We start from the raw sequence: 26,113 nt of genomic DNA, 5'->3' as shown, positions 1-26,113 counted from the left end.
GTTGTCCTCCTAGCCAGCGTTTCATGTGAGCAAAGAGGTGAAAATCGGATGGAGCCAAGTTCGAACTGTATGGTGGGTGATCAAACAGTTCCCAATGAAAACGCTGCAGGAGCTTCTTTGTTACAGCTGCAGTGTGCAGCATTGTCATGGAGAAAGACAATGCCTGATGACAACATTCCTCTCCTCTTATTCTGAATTGTCCTTCGTAGACGTTGAAGAGTCATGCAGTATGAAGCTGCAGTGATGGTCGTGCCACGTTCCATGAATTCCACTAAGAGAACTACATTCCGGTCCTGGAACACAATAGCCAAACCTTCTCCAACTTTCTTTTGGAGAAGGTTTCCCTTAACTTCTTTGGTTTACTGGTAGAATGAGAATGCATCCACTATTTGGATTGTTCTTTTGTTTCTTCAGTTTCGAAATGGACCCATGTCTGGTCCATGGGTTGTCCATTTGTTCAAAAAATCTTCTCCTTCATTGTGGTAGCACTGGAGAAACGTTAGGGAGACGTCCATTCTCATTGTTTTGTGATGGTCGGACAGCATCTTGGGAACCCATCTCGCACACAGTTTGTGGTACTGAAGTCTCTCACTCACACTGGTGTAGAGAGCTGACCTTGCAATTTCAGGAGACGAATCACTCAATACAGAAATTGTGAACCGACAATTTTCTCGAATTGCCTCATCCACTCGCTCAACGAGATCATCGGTTGACACTCGCTTCCTTCCCTGACCACCTTCATCATGAATATCTGTATGTCTTGCTTTAAAGTTCCTGCACCATTGTCGCAGTTTGCTGTCGCTCATTGAAGTTTGACTGTACGTATTACTTATTCTTCGATGAATTTCAGCTGCATTACACCCCTCAGCCTGATCACATCAAATTACCGCACGCACTTCACACTTGGCAGGAGATGCTATTGTTGTAGACATGTTTATGTGGTAGCTACATGTTTAGAACTAAATGAAGTGACGCGGTGTGATTGATGGCCATACTAGAGATGCTGCGCAACACATATGCGCAAAGGTTCATCCGATTTTTGCACGGGTTTCTATTTTGTGACCGATCGGACCTTGAAAAATTAACCCTTGTATTATTGTTATTTTTTAATATTTTATAATGTATAATACAATTACACAAATAAAATAATAGAAAAAATTATTAATGTATATGAAAAAAAATAAATATAAAAAAAGTATATAAGCCAAATAATTACATTATAGAGATTTTTAATAATGATAAAAAATACTCCAGAAATATTTCATCTATAAATATAAACAAAAGTACATAATGATGAACCACCAGATCAAATTCAAGATGATGAATTAATTAACATAATAAAAATACAATTTAACAGTTGGCTATAATTACATTAGATCAAAGGAAAATACATGTTTTAAAGATTACATTAATCTAGTAGTGGATAGTGGACAGCAAAAGTTAAATGTAGTACTATATATATAAATATATTGAATTTGTAATAATGATTTGTTTAACGTACACATTTACACCTTTTTTTTAGAACATTTGGAGAATTGAAAGCTGTAAGGTTACCAAAGAAAATGGTTGGTACAGGATTGCATAGAGGATTCTGTTTCATAGATTATGTTTCAAAAAGTGATGCTAAGGTAAAAATTATGTTAATTATTTTTTATTCTAATTTTTATGATTTTAGATTTATTTTAAAAACAGTTTAAGTGAAGTTGATTTTAAAAAAAAGCAATTTTTTTCTCTTTAATTAAAAAAAAAAATATATTACTAAATTTAGTATCAATGCATATTTATTAGTACTTATTGAAAATAAGTTAATTAAATTGGTGAAATAAATTTAGATATTTTGCTAAATGGTAAATTGAAAAATGTTTTATAACTCTTACCATTATGCTGAATCACTCATTTGCCTTTACCATTATGCTGAATCACTCAATTGCCTTTCTCTATGAGTTCATCTGTGAGGCGATAATTATCAGAGATAAAGAAATTTGGTGATCTTAAGAAGAAAATGTTTAATGTTTGCTACTACCCGGTGACTGCTTTTATTACTTTTAAGACTGCCAAGTTGTTTTCCCAAGAACACTTGAAATAGAGCTTTAGTTGTAAAATGCAAGTTTTTGTTGTTGATGTTATGTAATCATTATAGGTTTAAGCTAAATCATTAGCTTTAATTACTAAGCAAAGCAGTCATTATATTACAAATATTAAACTGTTTTTAAAAGGATTCTTTTAAGTAAAAAATTATTTAAATTAGAGCCCATATAAATTACAAAATTTTATTTAATTTTATGGTTATCTTATAAGCGTGTGAAACAGTAAACAATATCTGGTAGAATTTAGTTATCTGGAGGCCTTTAGTGAGATTGTCCCAAAATTAAAATTATTTAATCAAATTAATCTTGCATGCTCTAGTTGGAAATTTTTCTTAAGTTTATATTTTTCTTTCTAAAATATAGTAGTCTTATCTAATGAAAAATGTATTTAACACTTTGAAATGTAAGCCCAAGAAAGTAAAATAAATAGAGCAAAAGCTTTGAACATTAGTTCAGAGCATGTATTTTGGTAAGAGTTATTTTCAATGTAGAATAATAATAAGAATTTGAATGTAGATGTGTTTAATGACTGACTGGTATTATTTAAAACTAAAATTTTTTCAGTTACTTTTAGCTATGAATCCTGAGAAGATGCAGTATTATATTGAATGATCTGTAGAAATAATATTGGATATTGCAGTGTAACATAAGTTTAGAATTTATCAGACCACTTCAGTCATGGTCTACTATTTGTGTGTGATATGAAAACTTTATACAAGAGATGTTAAGTACAAGGTTACTTGGAACCTAGTGAAACTGATGGAAAAGCAGAAATATGTGTATCATATACTTTGATATAAATGTCGGCATTTATTTTGACATACTGTAAAATTGCCCATCCTCACAATAAGAATTATTACCTAATAGTATATTCCATAAATCATCCTGCAATGTTGGGTGGTAATAATAGATTTAGTTCTGGATAACAAATGTTTTTTATCAGCGATTGTTGGTTATAAAGTGCATAATTGGGCCATCAAGCTCATTACACTTAAAAGTATTGCAATTTCTTTGCGGTTTTGTCACGGACTGTGTAAACAATTATCAGATAGCTAACATTGAAGTTAAGAATCATCACTGTTTGCTATTGTTGATACTGATATGCTACCTTGTATTTGCCAAGAATTGGAGTGCTACTTACATATTATTTGTCCAACCAATAAACCTTGCAACTATAAAGTATGAAAAAAAATTTAAAGTATGCTTTATCTTATAAAGCATACTTATCTTAAAGCTTACTTACTGTCATTTTTTTACAATCGATTATGTTTACAAAGATCTTTTGTGGATGCTTTGTATTTCTAATATAATTATATTATTATTAATTTTATGTATTTAACAGTTATTTAATGTTATGTATTTAAAGCAGTTTTAAACATTTTTTCTAGTGAAAAATTTGTTGATGTAATATTCATAATCCATTACAATTAATATGTTTTGGTTTTTGCCAGTGAGCTATAACTTATTCCCCTGAAAAGACAGTTAATAAATTTACTGAAATTTGAAATATTCTTCAGGTTCCAGAACTGTCATTAACAAAGATTTAATAAATTAAAAAAATATATACTGTATTTATGTAAAGATTTCTTTCTTTTGTCTTGAAATTGGATTAGATGACATTTTTTTTAGGTACTACAGATGACATCAAGGTATATGTATATAAAGGAGGAAGATCTTTATTTCATGGAAAATATATTATTTTATGAATTAAATTTCATTTATTGGTGATGCATTTGTTTTTTTAAGTATTAATTTGTTATAAATCACATATTTTGGCATAGTCTTTAGACCATTAAAATCACATATATATATATATATATGTTATAGCGAGCAATGAAAGCATTATGTCAAAGCACTCACTTGTATGGCAGACGTTTGGTTCTGGAATGGGCACAAGCAGAAGAATCTGTAGAAGAGTTAAGAAAACGAACTGCTGAAAATTTCCTTTCTTCTGATGGTAAGATATTTTTCTTGAAATTTGTTGTTGTTAGTGGTTATTTTGAATGCCAAATAATTAAATTTTGTTCATTTCTGCTACCTATCTGTTAGTGATATATAAAGTAATTTGTTATGGAGAAATATATTTTCTGTGTTCACACTAAGCATGTTCAAAAAGATTGAACTTGTATAATAAAAAGTTTATTAATCTAAAGAGGGGTCCAAAAAATGTACTCACTGTTTGCTAGTCCATATCTCGTGACAAATTTGACTTGATGTGACAATTTTTGGCACTGAGAGAGAGAATTATGGTAGGTGTTCAAAATGACCACCAGCAGCTTCTATACAATGCCCATGGTGACAAACTATGGCTGTTAGTGTATCTGGTGTAATGGCAGGATATGACTCTACAATTTTTTCATGTAACTCGTCAATTGTTGCTGGTTTTTACACGTTGTTTTACACGTTGGTTTACACGTCGTTCTTGATGGTGTCCCAGAGGTGTCAGAAGACTGAGGTGGGTACTTAACAGCAGCACCCTGTGGCTCACCCACTGTCCGGGTAGAGTTTTATCAAGTACAACCTCTATGGTAGTGAGGCAGGGCTCCGTCTTGTTGCACGTAAAAACGTTCATCACCATACAGGCTTTGAATGGCAGGCAATTCAAACCGTTAAGTTTGAATTGCGCCTCGTCAGTCCACACAAATTTCCCTGCAAATTTCTCATCCTCGCCAGCCATGTGCTGAAACCATTCACAGTACTCCATTCTTCAATCTGGGTCATCCTCATTCATCGTGTGTAACAGTCTTGGAATGTACACCTTCCACTTCAGAGATGCACTCTTCAGAATGCATCTTACACTTAAATGGCTCACTCCACTTTCGTGCGCTCCCTGGTTCACTGATTTTTGCGGTGATCGGGTAAAATGTTGCAACACTGGATGCCGGACTTGTAGCTGTTTGCAGGATCTTTCCTTGTGCACATCTTTAACAGTTTCATCGGCTTCAAATTTATTATGAATTCAGGCAATTGTTCGATGTGTTGATGGTGGTGTTCCAAACTCTTTCTGCCACTGCCGTTGTACCTCGTGATTGTTTTCATACTTCCAGTACCACTTCAGTACAGCCTTGCGTTCAAAAAACCACCAACCATCCGCGCACACATAGCATAAATTGCTAGCTCTGCCTGCCATGACAAACTTAATACCATACACTACACTACACATTAAATTAGCGAGTGTAAGTCTTTTTGTTTAGATATTACTTAATTACAAACACTACATGTTTTTGGACCCTCCTTCTGTATTTACAACTTCATGAAGGCTTTCCCTTCAAAATATTTCATGTTGTTAGCAATTCGCTGCTTCCAGTGTTTTTTTCCATTTTTTGAACATTTCTTGGAACACACTTTGGAGATGACATGCAGAGCTGTTGTATCAGTCTTGTCTATAAAATATGTTATTCTCATTTATGGTTTGAAAACAATCTTTTGAGGTTTCTTTCTATTTGGGAAACAAGGTAAAGGCTGCTATAGCCAAATCTAGAAAGTAGGGTGGGTGATGCACAATAGTTGTTTGTGTGTTTTGCCAGATAATGGCTGATAAGAAGTAAATGTGATCTGGCATTGTCATGTTACAACAGCCAACTGATTTTCCCACAGCTCAGGCCTCTTTCTGCATACAACATCCCTTCCCTAATACATTTTATAAAATTTTTTGTTTACAATAAAATCACGTGAAATGGATTCATATCACACAAATCTTGGTCAAAAAAAAGCTACCATCACTTTTATGTTTGACTAACTATACAGGCCTTTTTTTAACAGGGTGATCCTTTTCCCACCCATTATGACAATTAGATCTTGATTTCTACATTGTAACCATAAACCTAAGTCTTATCTCCTGCTGTTTTTTAAAGGTCATTGTATTGGCACGGTCAAGAAGGTTTTGACTGATGTCAACATGATTCTCTTTCTGATCATTGCTCAGCAAATGCTGCATTAATTTTGGCGACTGTATAAATTTATATTATAAAATGATTATGAAAGTATCATTTTTATTTAAGACCTAAGAAAATAAAGAGCTGAACTCTATTTACACCTTGATTGCTCATTAAAAGTATTGAAAGTTAAATCAAAAGTCCAATATTCACTTCTTAAGTAAAAATATTTTTGCTTTATAACTAATTTTTCTTCTGCACATGATTTGAAAATCAAAAATTAATTCTTTCTTCTTCCATTATCAATCAGTTTTTTAGTTTGGAAAATGTGTGAATTGATGAACCAAATCTAGAAGTGAAAATCTGAGAAAGAAAATTCCTTTTATGCATCTGAGGTAGATTCAAATAGATACATTAATTTAATGAAGTACAGCACATAACCGATTTGTTTAACCTCTTTTTCACTTTCCAAACTTAAGGTAAAAATTCACTATGTAGGATTTTTTTTTGCAGCAGAATGTAGATCAACTTAAGTGCTCTGAACAGTTTCAATCTTCTAGATTATAAAGAAATTTTTGAATTTGCATATAATTACGTGTAATATCAAAAATTGTTATAGTGTTAACAACTTGTTAATAGTGTGCTAAACTTTATATATTTTTTTTATTTAATGATAATTTTCATAATTAAAATACATGAAATAGTATGTGTGTGTGTGTGTGTGTGTGTATATATATATATATATATATATATATATATATATATATATATATGCATACACGAGGTATGTTCAAAAAGTAACGAGAATTTTTTTTTTAAAGAATTTTACCTATTTGTCTACGTTAATGCTATCCCCTTCAAAATAAATAGTCCCCATTAGATATTATACACTTATGGCAGCGCTTTTTCCAATCCCCGAAACACTTGTGGAACTTGATCTTTAGAATAGTGTTTAGTTCTTTCAGCGATTCACTTTTAAGCTCATCTGTGCTTGTAAAACGACAGCCCTTTAAGTAAGGTTCTCTCTATTTTTGGAAATAGAAAAAAGTCACACGGGGCCATGTCTGGTGGCTGGGGTATCATTACAGTGTGGTTTTTGGCTAGAAGTTGACAAACAAGTAATGAAGTGTGGCAGTTGCATTATCATGGTGCAATTTTTCAGATTGCTTCATGCAAATGGTATTGAACTTGTAGATAATACCCCTTATTGATTGTTTGACCTTGTGGCAAGAACTCATGATGCACTACGCCATTAAAATAAAAGAACATGGTGAGCATAACCTTCACATTCGACCGTACTTGTCGAGCATTTTTCGGTCTTGGTGAAACAGAATGCCATCACCTGTTATGACACAATTCAGTAGTTCTGCATCATTGTTCATTTAGCAACTCCTGAGCAACTTCCATTCGCTGCTGTTTTTGTTCGAAATTCAAAAATTTTACTGTCACACATTTTATACCCAAAAATCTGAAAAAATTTCATGGCATGAGCCAATTTATATCCCAACATCAGCGACTTCTCTGTTTGTGATTCGGTGATCTTTCATATTCATTTCGTTCACTTTTTCCACATTTTCATCAGTTGTTGATGTGCTGGGGCGGAAAATGCTTATACCACTCGTAAACTCTTGTTTTACTCATAGCAGACTCACCAAAAGCAATATTTAACATTTTTAAAACATTGCTACACTTTATTCCATTCTTATAACAAAATTTAATACAAATCCTCTGATCCATTGCTTATACAAATAAAAAATCACCATTCATAACAAAACGTGTGTTATCCTTTTGACAGCTGACAACAGACTAAACATCTAATACTGCTAAAAATGTATAGATACTTTTCAGACATGTTTACCAATACAATAATAAAAAATAATTCCCGAGAATCAGACTAATACAACTTGTAAAATTTCAAAATTATCATTTCTTTTTGAACACACTTCGTATATATATTTTCTTAATCAATTAAAATATCTCTAATAATAATTATATATATATATATATATATATATATACACACACACACATACACGTGTATCATAAAATTCTCTTGGGGAATTTATAACTTATTCTGCTCATGAAAATAATGGAAAAGCTTCATAATAAATGTTTAAAAAATGAGCGCTTTTGTTGCGCTTTAGTTCTTCAGGGCTGCCCTTAAGTTGCTCAGCCGCATTCATAATGTGGACAATTAATTCTTCAAAAGAATGTATTTTGTTTTGTATACAATATTTTTTATCCATTCCAAAATGAGGTGAAAAAATTCAAAGTAGTTAGATCAGACGATCTTGGTGGCAAGGAATGTGGACCTCCATGGTAGAACCATTTTCCAGGGAAATGATGATTTAAGTAGGTGGAAACGGCACAAGAGAAGTGGGGTGGGATGCCATCATTCTAGAAGTAAACTTTGTGTTTCAGTAGTAGAACATCTTCAAGCAGCTGTGGCAATTTTTCTTGAAGAAAGTCAAGTAGACCTCAGCATTTAAGTAGCCAGGTAATATGAATGTCCAGACAAATGATTGTGAAGAAGGCTGTACCATACATTGTAGCTAAATCAGTATTGAAAATTGTCTTCCACTGATGAGGATTTACTTCTGAACATGTATGCTCATTTTGTAAGTTGTTGACACCATTTTGAGTGAAATTTACCTCATCTGTAAACAAAACATACGTGGAGGAGAATTGTCGATTTGTATTCTACCATTTGCAGAACTCCAAGCGAAGCGGATCGTATCCTGGGTGTAGATGTTGAACTGGGTGTTAAGGATAATAAGGATAAAACTTTTTTTGTTTAAATGTCCTCCAAACCATCAAATGGGAATTTTCGACCATTTAGAAAGATGTTGTGTACTGACGACACTTGGACTGCATTGATAATAACTTCATCAATAACAGCGTTGTGCTGGATAGATTTTTTGAAGTTGGTACAAATACTAGTTTGAACCTGTTTCCCAAAGATTGTAAAAAGTTGTATTTGTTTTGGGGTCTTTGAAATCCTGCGATTCGGAAAACTTATTTCATATTTTATTGCAACAGCTGTAATATTACCCCTTACACACACCCAAATTGAATACCAGCATATCAACATTTCCTGTGTTGTAAATAAGTACAGCATTACTTCAATGGCAAACCGATCATGTTCAAAGTAAATTTCACAGAAAAACTTAGTTAACAACAGTACAGTTCACAGCACCTGATATATTTTAATGCACTTTACAGAATGATTTAAACACTAATTCAGTATTGCGCATGTTGATCAAGTTTGAAAAAAATAATTTTTTAAATAATTTATTGCCCTGAGGTAGGTAATCCCCACGTCCGGAACACATCTTCTACGTTCCACATCCAGGGCGGCAACAGCTGTACTTACGTACATTACATATAGCTGGCTAACGGGGCTCCGAGTATTGTTCTCATAATGTTCATTTTTGGCCGAATTACATCTACAGGCCGATTTTAAGAACTGGGTTTCGCGGTCACCTGCAGGTACGACTTTTTCTAACGATTAAGGACATGGATTCATACCACCATTAGAGCTGGCGATGTGGCGGTTACGGTCGAAGTTATTTGCAGGTGTAACGGAGGCCTTTCGCTATCCACATGCTCCCCGCGATGGCAAGCATGTAGTTAAGGTGCCCATGTTTTTCGGGGCATGGGAGCCCTGAAAACCTCTGTGTGTAAGGGCCTGGAGTCAGTGCAGAGACTGTGCATCTGCTCTCTGCCAAGACATATGCCGGTTCCACCGGAGTACCGGAACGGACCTCCAGGGTTGGTAGCTCTGGAGTGGGGGTGTACCCCGGCGGCTAGCCTTACTACAGAAGGGATCGTTCGAACATGCAAGTTGAACAACCAAACATGGCAGAGGGTTCACGTAAACACCCTCGTCTAGAACCGGCTGTTTTGCCTGAGGCAAAACAGAGAAAGAGCGCGGAATCAAGGAAAATTGAAGTTGAGGCTAGGAAAAGCTTGCAAAAAGCTTTCTTCAAGAGCAACGTTCCGAAGCCTAAATATTTAATAATTACAAAGGAAGACGGCAATTTCTCGAGGGTGAGTCCCTTCCTCATCGCTCGAGAAATAAATAAATGTGCTGGAGGCCCTGTTAAGGAAATCAGAAAAACGTTCATGGGACTTTATGTAGAGACTGTAAGTGATACACAGTCTCAGAAGATCCTCGGGCTGAAAAAAATAGGAGAATTGGCTGTACGTGTTGATCCCCATGGTACACTCAACACCTCAAGGGGTGTTGTGGTCTGTCGGGATCTCTTAAACTGTTCAGAGCAAGAAATTGTTGAAGAACTAGCAGCACAAGGAGTATCGGCGACACTCTATTGAGTGTCGCCGATTGAACATGAGAAGGAATGGCGAGGTCCTTCCTTCAGCATCTCATGTTCTCACATTTAACCAGCCTACTTTGCCGGAGAAAGTTAGAGCGGGAATACATCGATTGGATGTGCGGGCATTTGTCCTACAGCCAATGGGATGCTTCAAATGTCAACGTTTTGGCCATACCGTTGTAAGATATGAGAGACCGCAAATATGCGTGTGCGGGGATGAGGTGCATGAGGGAGAGCCATCTAAGAGCCCCCTACATGCATCAATTGTAAAGACCAGCATTCATGTAGATCCAGGAATTGTCCTGTCTACAAAGACGAGGTAGCTGTGCAGGAAGTTAAAACCCTGCAAAAGGTCAGCTACTTCGAAGCAAAGAAGATTGGTAAATGCCCGCAGACCTAGAGCAACAACAACCTATGCTCAGGCTGCGGCTGCTGTTCCTGCTTCTGCTCCAGTTGCTGTTGATGAGATTGTAATCATTAACAAACTTGCACCTACTTTGGCTGGCTTAATTGAAAGAATCATTGAAAATAAAATGAAGCCTTTCAGCAGTAAAGAAGCTGTTAAGCCAAGAATAATTGTACAGCCTCCTGAAGACATATCTCAGAAACAAAAAGTTGCTCTAGTACAGAAGAAAACGGACGTTAAACCTGAAATCCAAGTCCATCTTAGTGAGATTCTAGTTGATGAAAAGAAAGTAACAGCTACAGAGTCTGTTATGGAGGCTCCCAAGCCTCCTGTAACTGAAATGGCCTCTAAGCCACAGAGGCCACAAAAAATTTCACAGGGGGGCGAGTGTCCCCCCTTCCACAGGCGGTGACCGGTGTTACTCCCGTGTCGCGGGTCGGCTTGGTTGTCGCTTCCCAATCGGCGCCGACCCATGTCCGTCGTCGTCGGCGGCTTCGTTGGTCTCCGATTCGGAGACCGGAAGCTACACGGGCGACGACGTTCTCCACGAACACGAGGCTGTTCGCAGAATGGAGAAAAAAAGTAAAAAAGGATGGCCGAAGGGAAAACCCAGGCAATAATTTAATTTAAAATCAGCGAGTCGATAGTACAATGGAACATCAATGGATGTTTTTCAAACAGAGCTCCGGTACATGATGTAAACCCGATTTGTATATGTGTGCAAGAAACACATTTCAGCCGAAATGAAAATTTTAAATTAAAAGGATATGATATATTTCGGCGAGATCAACCGCCAAATGTTAGAGTTAGAGGTGGAGTAGCCATACTAACATCGACCAGAGCTACCACCGAAGCTGTTGATCTAAATACAAATCTACAAGCGGTCGCCATTAGAATGAAGCGTCCGCTTCAGATCACAGTTTGCAGCATATACCTGCCGTATTTTGATTGGAAGGAGGATGGCGCGATTAATTTCTGAGCTTCCCCCACCTGTCTTACTGGTGGGTGATTTTAATGCTCATAATTCTCTTTGGGGATCGGATCGAGTAGATCTCCGTGGAAGAGTATTGGAAAGGTTCCTGATGAATTCTGAACTTATTCTTTTAAACGACTGGTCAGGAACCTTTTTCAATGACAGAGGTGGATCGACGTTCTGTATAGATCTTGCACTCATAAGCGGATCGATAGCACCGAGGTACAGCTTCCATGTTTTAGAAGATTTGCATGGAAACGATCATTTCCTGGTGCAAATTATAACTGATGTTACAAGAAAAATATACCCCATCTCTAAGAGATGGTTGTTTGAAAAGGCAGATTGGACGAGCTTCACAGCTAGAACGATACTCCCTGAAACAACTGGAGTTATCGAGGACGATGTCGACGCTATAACAAATGCAATACTTGAGTCGGCATCGAGATTCATTCCCAAAACATCTGGGAAACTTATGAAGAAACCATTTCCTTGGTGGAACGATGAAATAAGTGAAGCTATAAAAAGAAAGAAAAGAGCGTATAACGCCTTTAAGAAACGTCCTACCACAGAAAATCTTATTGCCTTTAAGAAATACAGGGCGTATGCAAAACGTCTCATGATAGATTCTAAGAAACGATCCTGGCAGAAATACGTGTCATCCATCAACAGAACCACCAATGCATCAGACGTTTGGAGGAAAGTGAAGGTGATTTGTGGGCGTAAAAATGTTTCTCCCATAGCTAGCCTTCAAGATGAAGATGAATTTAAAGACACTCCAAATGAAATTGCAGAGCTATTATCCAATCACTTCGAAAAGGCCAACTACGAAGAAGATTTTCGGACAAAAAAAGAACTTGAAGGTCTACTAAACTTCAGAACTGAGTATAATTACTCATATAATGTACCATTTAAAATGGAAGAATTCATGAAAGCGTTGGAGAAAGCAGGCAACACAGCTGCTGGTCTGGATGAAATCCATTATAATATGATCAGGCAGCTGAATACCACTGCAAAACGCAGATTATTAGAATTGTATAATCAAATATGGCGGGATGGAATGTACCCGCAGCAGTGGAAAAAAGCTCATGTTGTTCCAGTACCAAAGAAAAATAAAAATTTCACAGATCCCAATAGCTATCGTCCCATTTCCTTGACGTGCGCTATAGGAAAAATACTGTAAAAAATGATTAATAATCGACTCGTTTGGGTTTCAGAAAAAGAAAACCTGATATCACCATATCAAGCAGGTTTTCGACAATACCATTCTACCACCGATCAAATGATCAACTTAGAGAACATTATATATAACAGCTTTATTACAAGGAAACATTGTGTCACGAGTCTTCTTTGATCATCAGAAGGCTTTCGATATGACCTGGCATCATGGTATACTGCTCCAGATACATGAATGGGGCATTCGTGGCAATCTGCCAGTCTTACTGAGCAACTATATCAATGACCGTACTTTCCAAGTACGTGTCAATGAATATTCATCTGTAAAAATCTTGGAAAATGGCATACCACAAGGTGCGCCGTTGAGCGGTACCTTGTTTATGATCGCCATTAATAAATTGATATTAGCCATTCCAGTAGAAATCAGCAAAAGCGTCTATGTTGATGATTTGGCAATTATGTATGCCAGCAACAAGACTGCTATGGTGAAATACAAATTGCAACGAGCAATTAACGCTCTAAATGAAGTTGCAAGGAATAATGGGTTCCAATTTTCACCAGAAAAAACATGCTGTGTACACTTCTGTAGGAAGAGAATTCCTCATCAAAGTCCTACATTGACAATCGGCAATAATCCAATACAATATAAGTATAATGTGAGATTTTTAGGATTAGTATTGGATAAATCCCTTACGTGGGGATTACACATACAGGACTTGAGTGTTGATGCAAAAAAGCCCTAAACATTATCAAATGTTTATCGAACATTATTTGGGGCTCAGATAAAAAGATATTATTGAGATTGTGTAAGGCATTGGTTCAATCAAAACTAGACTACGGATGCATTGTATATTCATCCGCTAGGAAGTCACATCTAAGAAAGTTAGACGTTATTCATAATAGCGGAATAAGATATGCGACAGGCGCTTTTCGCACAAGTCCGGCGACTAGTCTAATGTCCGAAGCCGGAATAATGCCACCAGATTGTAGAAGACAGATCCTTTTACTAAGATATGCAGCAAACGTATGGGCTTTTCCTGCCCATATAAATCACAAACTTTTTACGAATCATTCTATGACTGCATTATACGAACGTCGTGCTACCTATTCCAGACCAGCCGGAATTAGGTACCACGAATTAAGAAGAAAACACGAAATTGCTATTCCTGAGACACTAGCAATTTCCACGAGAGAAATACCGCCATGGCTCTTGCCGGTGGTAAATACAAGGTTGGATCTCTCTCGGGGAGAAATAAAAAAGAAGCAAGCAGTGATCATCCAACAGGAATTTTTAGCCACCATCAGTAACTATGAAGAACATATCAGAATTTATACTGATGGCTCTAAAACTGAACATGGTGTTGGATGCTCCATATATGTAAATGGAGAAGCCCATTGTTGTAAACTGCCAGATATGGCCAGTGTTTATAAGGCAGAAGTTACTGCCATTCAACAAGTTCTTCGCTTCACAGAACATTATTGCGAAGAGAGAGTGCTAATTTGTTCCGACTCTCCAAGTGCACTTGTTGCAATTCGGAACAAAAACATTAAGGATGTCTTAATTTTAAACATCCTGTCCATTTTATACGTTTTAAATCAACAAGGACAGCGATGCATATTTGTATGGACTCCAGGGCATGCTGGTATTACAGGTAATGAGAGCGCAGACGAAGCAGCCAGAAAGGCAACAGTCTGCGATGATTTGGATGCATTTCCTGTAAGAGTGGCAGATGTTAAAAATTGTCTAACTAACGTAGTAATAAACAAGTGGAATACTGAATGGAGGAGTTTAAATACAAAATTAAACTCTGTAAAAACTTCTCCATATAAATGGAAAAGCGACGTAAGTTGACTCGCCGAGAACAAGTAGCTGTGACCAGACTTAGAATCGGTCACACGCGATTAACAAATTCATATTTGTTAACCGGCGATGAGAGACCAATGTGCGGTGTTTGCAATAAAACACACAATTAAGCATCTAATAGAAGAGTGTACAATATATGAGGACCTCAGAAAGAGGTTCTGTCTAAGAAATTATATTACTGCTGATTTAGCTAATGGAAATGAAAGAAAAATAGTTGCATATTTACACGCCAGTGGACTTCTTAAAAGTCTATAAAAATGGAAATTTTAAAGCTGTGTAAAAGAGTCTCTAAGAGGTAGTTTCATCCGTATATGGGAGTCTCGAAGCGTGGCATGTATAGTGACGGGAGGTGCCCTCTTGCCTAGGCCACCCTGGCTTATCTGCATTCAAGAGCAGTGAGTCGGGGTGTGTGTCCAATGATGGCATGGGGGACCCTCAAGGGTGGACTGAGGGCGCGAGGCTATGGGTGGGCATGCCTGTAGCCTGTTTATATGGAGAGTCAACTGCCACGGCATCCTGGCACGACTGATTCTGCTTAACGGCGGTTCTGGTCGCCCCAAGGGTGCTAAAATTAACAAATAATCGAGACAGGTAGAAGAAGATAATGGTATTGATAACTTGTATTTTTAATTTCATGGTTTTTTGAGAACCTTATCTCAAATTTTAATATCGGGGCCCTTTACACCCTGTAAGTGTTGTGCTTGTCTTTGTTATTTGTGTTTTAATGTTCTGTGTAGTTTGTGCTTTTAAATAAAATGTAAGGGCCCTTTACACCCTTACATATGACGATCCTGATGGTGATACTAATTTCTTTCTAAGAACGTGACGAGGGCTAATGACTTTAGTAGTCGATGCCCGTCAAAATTTAAGAAAAAAAAAATTTACTGTATTTCTGTAAAAAAAGTATTATCCAAGTAAGTTTTATTTATTTATTTTTAAATTGTTGTGTAATTTCCAGCAAATTTTAACAGTAAATTCTTTTTTCCAAATTTTTCACAGTACCAAAAAAGAATTTGGTTTTTATTTACTGTTTTTAAATTAACATTTGTTTTATTCAACTTTGTTCAGAATGAAGTTCTGTTACAAGAAGTTATTGTAAGTCAACCATAAAAAAAGGGGTTTTTTACCCCAATTTAATAGTTTTCACCCCAGATATCTACTGCAGATAAGATTCTGGGATCTATTTTATTCAACTTTTCAGGTCAAAAACCATAAGAAATTACTAATTCTGCCCCTTAATTAATGTCCTAAAAATTTCAGTACAACCTCATTCACCAGGGTCCTGAAATCCAAGCTAAATCTTTCACTAGCCATAACCTGCAAATGAAGAATTTTAGGACATATGTTTGTTTGAAAATGTTTCTATATTTTCACAAGTAGATTAGGTTATGAAAGTCCTGGCAGAACTTCATGATAGAATTTCATAATATAAATGTATATATACATATATATATATATACGTACACAGTCGCTACCCCTGCCCCTGAACTGTGCTACTTGTATATATGGGGTAGCACAGAGAAATGGGAAAACTTTTAAATAATCTAGTAAGTCGATTCTGAAAATTTTGTGTAGTGTGGTGCAACGTTTTCTCTAGAATGTTGGTGATTTTCTCTTTGATCTATGTTTTACGCAAATTTCTTGGTCTAGCCTGGCACAAAAAAAAGTCACAGACTGAAAGGTCTGGAAACTGGGATGGCCAAGCGATGTTGGCAGTCCTTGAAATTATGTGATCTCCAATTAAATGTCTCACTGCTGCCATAGACTGTCAGGCAATGTGTGAGGTCGCTCTGTACTGTTGAAACCAGGTTTGCTGAAGATCAAGATTTGGAAGAGAATGCAGCCTAGCAGCAAAAAATATCTTTAGCTTGTTGACATACTGTTAAGACATCACAGAGTCCCCTTCATCTTCAAAGAAGTAAGGGCCTATCACCCCAAATCAAGAAACTGCACACAATAAAGTAAGTTTAGCACTGTGTAATGAACGCTGGTGAAGCTGAGCAGGGTTTGTTTGTTCCTAGTAACACTGTTTATTCACGTATCTTTTAAGTGAACATCAGCTTAATCTGATATCCAAAGATTTTCAATAAAGAAGCATTCTTACTGATTTCACATAAATGTGTTTCACAAAACTGCAGATGCAGTACACAATCGTTAGGTTTCAGTTCTTGGACAATTTGAATCTTGTAAGAATAAAATTTCAGGTTATGGAGTACTCTTTTTTTCTGCACCAAACGTATCAGAAAAAAGTTTTTTCCTTACCACTGCAGCTTTAATGTTGTCTGGTGTACTTACAGACAATACACACCCATTAGGTTTTTTTCTCAAAGACGAATCAGTTTCTTCAAAGTTATGAACCTAAGTTTTGATTGCATATGTGAAGAAGGAACTTGTCTGTGAGGCTGGATCTCGTAGTGCTGCCGAAACACTCTTTGTTCAGCTGTCACACTGTCACCAAGTCAGTAAAACACTCTTACAATAACTGCATGCTCTACGCCATTCAATAAAACTTCAGGTTATGGAGTACTCTTTAAACGCACCGAATGATGAGGCCTCCTTACCAGTACAGCTTTCACAGCATCAGTGTTTTCTGGTGCATGTACAGACAATACATGCCCACTAGATTTTTTCAAAGCCAAACCAGTCTCTTCAAAGTTACAAGCCCAAGTTTGTTTGTGTGTGAAGAAGGGACTTGATCGCAGGGTGGGATCTCATAGTGTCACTGAAACACTCTTTGTGCAACACCAAATCCAAAATTTCCAGATTTTTTTATACAGGGTGGCGTAGAGAAACAGGAAATTTTGAATTTGATGTTGGCAGCCCTGTAGGTGTACCATAAATGGGAGAAAGATGTTAAACTGTAGAGCAGAAACGAATATTTAATTGTGATGGAACAGTGAAATGGTGTAAAGCATGTGGTTGCTGTAAGGGCATTTTACCGACATTGTGAGTGTGCACAAAGAGTGTCTCAGTGACACTATGAGATCCCACCCTGTGATCAAGTTCCTTCTTCACATGCAAACAAACTTGGGCTTGTAACTTTGAAGAGATTGGTTCAGCTTTGAAAAAACCTAGTGGGCATGTATTGTCTGTACATACGTCAGAAAACATTTATGCCGTGAAAGCTGTAGTGGTAAGGAGGCCTCATCATTGGAGCTCAGACTTTGGAGTGCACAAATGATTCTCCATAACCTGAAATTTTATCTTTACAAAATTCCAGTTGTCTAAGAACTGAAACCTAACAATTTTTTATTGTGTCTGCAATTTTGTGAAAAACTGTTGTCTAACATCAGTGAGAATGCTACTTTATTGAAAATATTTGGATGTAAAATGAAGTGGATACATGAATAAGCAGAACTTCCGCACTAGGCACAAACAAACCCTACTCAGCTTCACTGTGTCTGTTACACAGTGCTAAACTTACTGTATGGTTTGCAGTTTCATGATGTGGGGTGATAGGCTCTTGCTTCTTTTAAGATGAAGGGGGCTCTTCTGTCACTGTGACATCTGTTGTTGAGACATGTTTTGCTCCAGCTGCATTCTCTTCCAAATCTTGACCTTCAGCAAACCTGGTTTCAACAGGACAGAGCCCAGGCTGCCTGACAGTCTAGGCAGCAGTGAGACAATTGTTTGGGGATCGCATAATTTTAAGGATTGCTAACATTGCTTGGCTGCCCTGGTCTCCAGACCTTTCCAGTCTGCGACTTCATTTTATGAGGACAAATGAAGAATGTTGTTGTGGTACACCAAAGCTTGCCCAGCGAAAAACACAGATTGAGGAAATCGCATCCCAGAGAAAACATTGTGCTGCATTATACAAAATTTTCAGCATTGACTTATGAATGTGTATCCAAAAATGAGCAGCACTTTAGTGTAATAATTTTTAAAAAGTAATGTATATTGTAAAAAAAAAGAAATTTTAAATGGCTTTTATTCTACAAAAAAATAAAATTATAATACTTGTTATTTAAATAAATAAGTTATGTGAATGTGATTCATTTGGTTGATCAAGGAATGAAAACCTAATTTGTTAACTTGATCAGTTAACAGGAAAACCTTATAAGCCAAAAGTTCATCATGATATTGTTATATTCAATAATAAAATATTAATAAACACTTAAAATTGATTAAAAACTCTCTTTTAAATAAGTGGAATTTATTCTCGCAGATCTTTTTAAAATTAATTCAGTTTCTTTCACTGCATTGTCAATAAGATCAATCTTAGAAAAGTTAGGAAGCTTCTTTAGCAAGTTAATCAAGTTGATCTTTGTGTATTCTCAAGTTGTATGTGTGTTGAGAAAGAAATTAATTTAATATTAAAAACTTTAATGGTGTAATTAATGACTTTGTATTTGCTATTTACAGCAGTTTGTTGTTAATTTAATTTGTATATTCATGGGTGGCTGCATTTTAATTATAATGTGTATTTGTTAGTAGTTTTAAAAACTACTACTTTCCTTAAAAGTTGTCAATTATGTATTTTCTGTCACTATGTGGGTTTTGTAACTTACATAGCATATTATATCTCCACAATAAATATTTTGTTGTACTGTGTTTGTCAGTTGATAAGATTGATGATTGATAATTGAACATGAGAAAGCTGCATGTTTGTATGAGAGGGTTGATTAGATTATTGTGGATGGATGTACCAGTAGAAATGGGTTTTCACGATCATATTTTAAAAGTATGCTATTATTTAGTTTGGACACTGTGAGATCACTGTAAGTTAAGTGAGTTGTGTTCATCCATGAAATAAAGTTCACAAAGTCATGAAGTTGACTTTGTGAACTTTACAAGAGTTTGTTCCCATCAACATATTTATTTTGCCTGAAAGTGTTTCATTGAGTGTTATTTGCCTGAAAGTGTTTCATTGAGTGTTATTCAAATGTTGCAATAATATTTCAGCCTTGAGGTTAGAAATTGCTGATTACAGAGGTAACCCTCATTAAGTATCCTTAATTTTTGTGTTTACAGGATTCATTGAAAAAGTTGCTGCAATTTAAAAAAAAACGTTTCAGAAACTATTAACTAGATAATCAAACAAGTATTTTTTTAGAAACTTCCCCTACTCAAAAGGTTTTTTACATACATACATACATTAGAATGTTCCATACATACATTAGAATGTTCCAATATGAGTAAACATCCAGCCGATAATGGACTTCTCCCCCAGGTTCGCTGGATCATCATAGGTATAAATGTGGCAATAGCAGCAAATAATGGCATGAATAATTTCATTGGGTTGCTGAGATCCCCGTATCCTACAATTATGTTGTTGACAACCACTGATATGGAAAGTTGCTTCATCCGTAAACATGACAAGTTTTAAAAATGCCTCATCATTGTCAATATTATTAAGCATTTTTATTTGTGAATTCAACATGTTTAGGACAATCTGTAGGATTATTTTTATGTTTAAGCTGAATTTTGTAAGCGTAAATGCTTTTGCAGCATTTTTTGAATAGTTGTCTTTGGAATTCCTAACTGTAAACTTCGTAGAAATTGATTTTTTTGGGCTTCTTAAACAACATTAACTTATACGCTCAACTGCATAATTTTTTTTTTGGGCTGTCTGGGGGAAGTTTTCACTTCCACATTGCCAGATTCCTTAAACGGCACATACCACCATCAAATGCTGTTTGCATGAGGAGATCATTGCCATAAACTTGCAGTTTAAGGAATCTGGCAATGTGGAAGTGAAAACGTCCCCTGGATGGCCCAAACCAAGTGATGAAGCAGTTGAGCATGTATGTCAAAGTTGTTTAAGAAGCCCTTAAGTTGTTTAAGCCCAAAGTTGTTTAAGGGCAAAATTTACAGTCAAGAATTCCAAAGGCACCTATTCAAAATGTTAATATGCAAGTGTTTACGTCTTCATGCTTACAAAATTCAGCTTAAACTCAAACTAAACCTACGGATCAACCTAAACATGTTGAACATATTGAATTCACAAGTAAAATGCTTAATAACATTGACGACACTCATGTTTACGGATGAAGCATCTTTCCATGATAGTGATTGTGTCAACTAGCATGACACTCATGTTTACGGATGAAGCATCTTTCCATGATAGTGATTGTGTCAACTAGCATAATTGTAGGAAATGGGGATCTCAGCAAACCAATGAAATTATTCATCCTGCTATTGCCATAGTTATGCCTGCAACAGCAGTCCTGGGTAGAAGTATAAATATCCAATCGGCTGGATATTCGCAATATTGAGGACATTTGCTCATATTAAGGTATTTAAAAAAAAACTTTTGAGAAAAAAATTTTTGAGTTAAGTTTAAAAAAAAAATACTAATTTGATTATCTAGAAGTTTCTGATACAATTTTTTTTAAACTGCTGTACTGCACTCAACAAGGTTGAGTATTAATCAGAAATTAATACTTCTGTTTTTGATGATCTCGTATAATTTGTTTTATGCCATAAAATAACGGTGTACTCTTACCCGCTGCTAACTTGTATTATAGCTGCATGATATTATAGCTTCATAATTCAGCCTTATTATTAATTTATTACGTACATACTGTACGTTTATATAAATGATTGAACATGTGCATTTAAATGAAGTTTTTTGTACTGATTTGTACAAATGTTTTTGCAGATACTACAAAATTAAAAAAGAAAAAAGGTACAGCAAATATTGATGTTGAAAATGAGGAATATGAAGAAGATATTGCATAATGTTAGAACAATCAATTTACATGATTTTTATAATGAATTTGTAAATATCACACTTGTATATGTAATAAAGTTTTAATTATTATAATTCTTTAATATTTATAATTTAATTTTTTCCCACTGGGAATTTTCAGTCAACTTTACTATTTATATAAATAATATATTTTTCATTCACAAATCAATAATTATATATATATATATATATATATATATATATGCTTAATTAATATATGACTGGAATAAGGATATGCTTAATTAATATATGACTGGAATAAGGTATAGTTATTACGCATAAAATATAGTGACATTATGTTAATGTATTATTTGACTATATTCTTAAATATCCTAACTTTTTTAAAATGAGTTCCATTATTACCAGTGCAATTCAGTAATTCAATCATCAGTAATTCCACTCAAGAATTTGCAGAATTACTTCCCTTATTTGTTATAATTTTGATAATCTAAGAAGAAAATAATAGTTTTTAAACATCAGAAACTCAATAACTTTCAAAACTATTGTGAATTCTAACAAAAACATACTAATGATACTTCAGTTTTTATTTTTTTGTTTTTGTGTAATATAACACTTGGCTGGGAAACTTCCAGCAATATTACAATACATATTGTAGAGAAACAAAAACATTGTTGTACTAAAAAAAAAAAAAAAGTTAGAAATAACTGAAGGAAAATTTACTACACGAGATCTTGTGTATGAGAAGTACTTGCATTACAGTACACTTGAGCAGTGTCTAAGTACTTGCATTTTCCAATTTTACTGGAAATACCTTAAAATATGACAGGTTTTTAAATACCTTAAATCACATATGACAGGTTTTGTGAAACGATCCAATCTGAAACATAAACAAAATAACAATTAAAAAAATTAATATAAAATGGTTTTTATTAAACTGTTAAATTATAATTAAATTTAATAATATTTTTAATATAAAAAATATTGGGTACTTTCTGATAAAACGGAGGCCATTTGTTTTCAGAAGGAAGAATGATGTTTTTAAAAAAAAATGAAACATTGGATATATATATATATATATTTTTTTTTTTTTCATTATTTCTTACTCCCCTGGGCTGGACATACAATCAAGTAAAGCTCAGCCCAGGAGAGTCCTTCAACTCTAAGAGGGCCTCCCCACCTACCGGCAGTACGTCTGACATGGCAGTTCAGACCCCCCGGTGGATCTTTTTTATCGCCTGCCTCTAATCTCTGAGAAAAGGTGTACCAGACTCGACTATGTTGTTCCCGAGCCCTTCCCTGGAGACTGGGTCTTTGTCTATACTTTTTAATACCTCATGCCTCTACTACTGAGCAGGGAGAAGCGGGCTTGACAAAGTCACCCCTGGTCCCCCAACCCAGCAACCGAGTCTGGATCTTTTATTTTGCCCCATCCCAGCCTAAGGACCTCGGAATCCCTGGTCGATCATCGTAATCGACACACCTCTGTATGCCGGCTCTCACGACTGGGGCTATCAACCCTTCCCTAACTCTAAAATCCATGCCGACGCCCCTCCTTGACTTTGTTGTGTAGCACTTTAGTGGTAAACGAATTAAAAGCCGTCCAATTTTCATCTGATGTAAAAATAAAATGTATTAAAGTCTCTGGCTGGAGCCCATCCAGGCCAGCCTGCCTATGTAAAACCTCAGAATCGAAGATTGTATGTTAATGTATTGTATGTCCATTAATGGGTATTAAAATGTTGGCTTTTAATACCTAACAATATTAATTACTTTTTAATTGTATATAATTATGAATTAGTTAAAAATCAAATACTTACACTATATGTATATATTACCAGTCACATGCTAACATGCGACTGATGGCAATGAATCAGTATAATAATGGACAGTTTTCAACAGCAATAATCATGTTTTAGGTGGTGCCATACAATTGCCATCTGGATATCTTTTTCTAAATGCTTTAATTAAGTCAGGATCAACTAATCTAACACCATCCACTTGATTACCTAAAGTTATCCTGTAAAAAATTAAATTGAATTAATTTACAGTTTTTGATAGTAAAATAATTTGTACATATATAATAATAGTAAAAAAATGATTTCTTAACGCAGCAAAGCTAGACAAAAGAAAGAAATGTCAGTTAGTTTTTCCTTGGTGCAAAACGAAGTGTCATCATCAGCGCCTGGGCAAAATGTATTAATATTATATTAACAAGCTACATTAACAAAATAAAATTATCATTTGAAAACTTCAAATGGCATAATTAGCTGAGAATACTGAATCAAAATTCAAATATTTGAATATAAACAGAGAGCCCTAAGAAATCATAAATATAAGATAACATCATTTCATTATTCTCTATCATATTTTGCATGTTAGCCCCTAGTTTAAACTTGTGATGCAATGCCACTTAACAGACACAATCCACAAGGATGTGGTGAACAGTTAATTGGCAGTTGCAGTGAGCACAAATGGGTGCATCTGTTTGACTCGCCAGATATCCATGAGAGAGCCTAGTCTGCCCTAATCGCAAATGGCAATTAATAACCTCTTGACGGTTATTCCTGCATAAGGAACTCCACAGTGACACACTGTTCTTAAGTGGATGAAGCTTATTGTTGATGATAGCTCTTCATGAACCACCCTCTTAACAGACAAGATCGTTTGAAACAACACAATTAGTGAAAGGAGGCTGGAAACAAGCCTCTTTTGCCACAGCTGCGGATCCAGCAGAAGCTCACAGTTATATTATGTTGAGTAATTTGAGAAATAACACTGAATCTCACAAACAGTAGGGTGTCTGGAGTACATGTCACTGATAATTTGAATACTAGATCGTTGATATCGGTGTTCTTTGGTAGTTGGGTTTCAATTAACCACACATCTCAGGGATGGTCGACCCGAGATTGTACAATACTACACTTCATTTACATACATATCATTCTCATTCATCCTCTGAAGTTATACCTTACGGTGATTCCAGAGGCTTAACAGAAAAAGAAAGAAAAGTTGGAGTACATGTCACCGATTGCCTGTAAAGCGCTCCTGGAATCTGAGTAGACAATTATGTATCAAAATGTTGACTTATTATATTTAAGGCCTTATTAATAGCATACAACTCCATAATAAAAATACTGACGATGCTGGTAGGCCAAACATGTATATTCTGTTGCCAACCACAAAAGCACAATCAAGAGAATTAACGTTTTCAGAGTCGTCTGTATAAACTATACCATCAGGATTCATGCTATTTATAAGATAATAGAATTTTTCTCATAATTTAACTGAATTTGTGTTCTTATAGTGACAAAGAACAAAGCAGTAATTTACTAGAGAAGGCCACCAAGGAGGGTAATAACATGCAGCAACAGTAAGAACTGGAGGTAATTGTAGAAAAAGTGCTGAGCTCAGATGCCTAGTGAAGCAGTACATGATGGTCATTCCTCATATTGTTTAACATGTTAGTTGGAGAATACCACATCAAAGGTTCAATGATTTCGTTGCACTTTAATGCCAGCCACATAGGAACATATCATTTGTGTCTATTCATAAGAGATGGCTCACCACTATCCACCAACAGACTTACCTTAGGACTTGAGCGAAACGTACCCGTAGCAAGATGGATAAATGAATGATGGACTGCATTGAGCATCTTTATGGTGGTGGCCCATGCCGACGAGTAAGCCATGCAGCCATATTCTAAGCAGGAACAGACCAGAGCTTGGTAGAAGCACAACATACATATACAATCGGCTCCCCAATAAGTATTAGATACAACTCTCAGCATGTCCAACATTTTTAGACATTTTACCTTCAACTCTATCAGATGTGTTACCCACGTCAGTCATTGGTCAAACCACAATCCTAGAAATCTAACCTGCGTGCATGTCTCACCATGTAAATACAGTTGAGGGTCAGCATGTTACCTCAACCAAAAAAAGAAAATGCACTTTCATTTTCTCCGGAGAAAATGTGAATCCAGTAATTTTACACCACAATTCTAACTGGGTTATTGTGTTTTGAAGTAGTCTCTCACCTGTAGCTAAAGTTCCAGATGCTACGTAAATAGAAAAATCATCAACAAATAAATATCAGTTAAAACCTTATAGAAGTTTCCTTTTCCATATTTACATTTTGATTACTAATCTATAAAACTATTCTAAAATATACGAGATCAGTACAAAATAAGATGGGTAGAAGATTTTCATCTTACATAGAGGTTACATTAGAACCTGCTTTTCTATCTGGAATTATTCTAAGAGATGAATACAATGCAGTCTGTTTGGGGGTGGGGGGATTACATTATAACCTAATTGATAAACTCTTGGAGCTTTTCATTATAATATTATATTTGTTCACAAACATATATAAATGCAATTTATATAGCGTTCTGTTTGAGGCAATACAATAGTGTACAGTTTGAACCTAAATTTTTATCAACTTTGCTGGTGGATAGCTGTTCAATACAGCCATTCAAAAAATAATAATTATTTAATTCTTTACATGTCTGACTGAATATAGAAAATTAGCAAATTGTTAAAAACCTGAAAGTTTCTCTTGCAAGTTGGAGCAATAAAAAATAACTTCTTTAAACAAAAAATTCATTATCAGGTTTTTTAAATTAAAAAAAAACCTTAAAAGATATTTAATGAAGGTTAATTTTTTTATATTATTTATTTTTCACTTACTTAAAGTTTTTATTTATTTTCTGCTTACTTTAAAAAAATTTTTTCACTTTGTTTT

The 26,113-nt window shown here is 35.3% G+C and overlaps 2 protein-coding genes across 4 annotated transcripts in view; one reads left to right on the top strand and one right to left on the bottom strand.

Moving 5' to 3' along the window:
- Positions 1-21,492, top strand: part of LOC142323701 (putative RNA-binding protein 19) — a 60,679-nt gene extending 39,187 nt beyond the window's left edge. For both annotated transcript variants that reach the window (XM_075363813.1, XM_075363812.1), the window contains exons 16-18: positions 1,523-1,628; positions 3,915-4,044; positions 21,320-21,492. In XM_075363813.1, coding sequence (XP_075219928.1) covers positions 1,523-1,628; positions 3,915-4,044; positions 21,320-21,399 — 316 coding nt within the window. In that variant the 3' untranslated portion in view covers positions 21,400-21,492. The remainder of the gene's footprint in view (positions 1-1,522; positions 1,629-3,914; positions 4,045-21,319) is intronic.
- A 143-nt stretch (positions 21,493-21,635) lies between these two features.
- The window catches only part of Mettl3 (methyltransferase like 3), a 33,613-nt gene continuing 29,135 nt past the window's right edge, over positions 21,636-26,113 (bottom strand). For both annotated transcript variants that reach the window (XM_075363811.1, XM_075363810.1), the window contains exons 13-14: positions 23,188-23,387; positions 21,636-22,247 (exon numbers count right to left, since the gene is read on the bottom strand). In XM_075363811.1, the coding sequence (XP_075219926.1) occupies positions 23,276-23,387 (112 nt within the window). In that variant the 3' untranslated portion in view covers positions 21,636-22,247; positions 23,188-23,275. The remainder of the gene's footprint in view (positions 22,248-23,187; positions 23,388-26,113) is intronic.

Source organism: Lycorma delicatula, chromosome 4, assembly GCF_047948215.1.
Source record: "Lycorma delicatula isolate Av1 chromosome 4, ASM4794821v1, whole genome shotgun sequence".
In the NCBI taxonomy this organism is placed as follows: Eukaryota; Metazoa; Arthropoda; class Insecta; order Hemiptera; family Fulgoridae; genus Lycorma; species Lycorma delicatula.
Note: the sequence above shows the minus strand (reverse complement) of the source record. Positions and strands in the feature narration are given on the sequence as shown.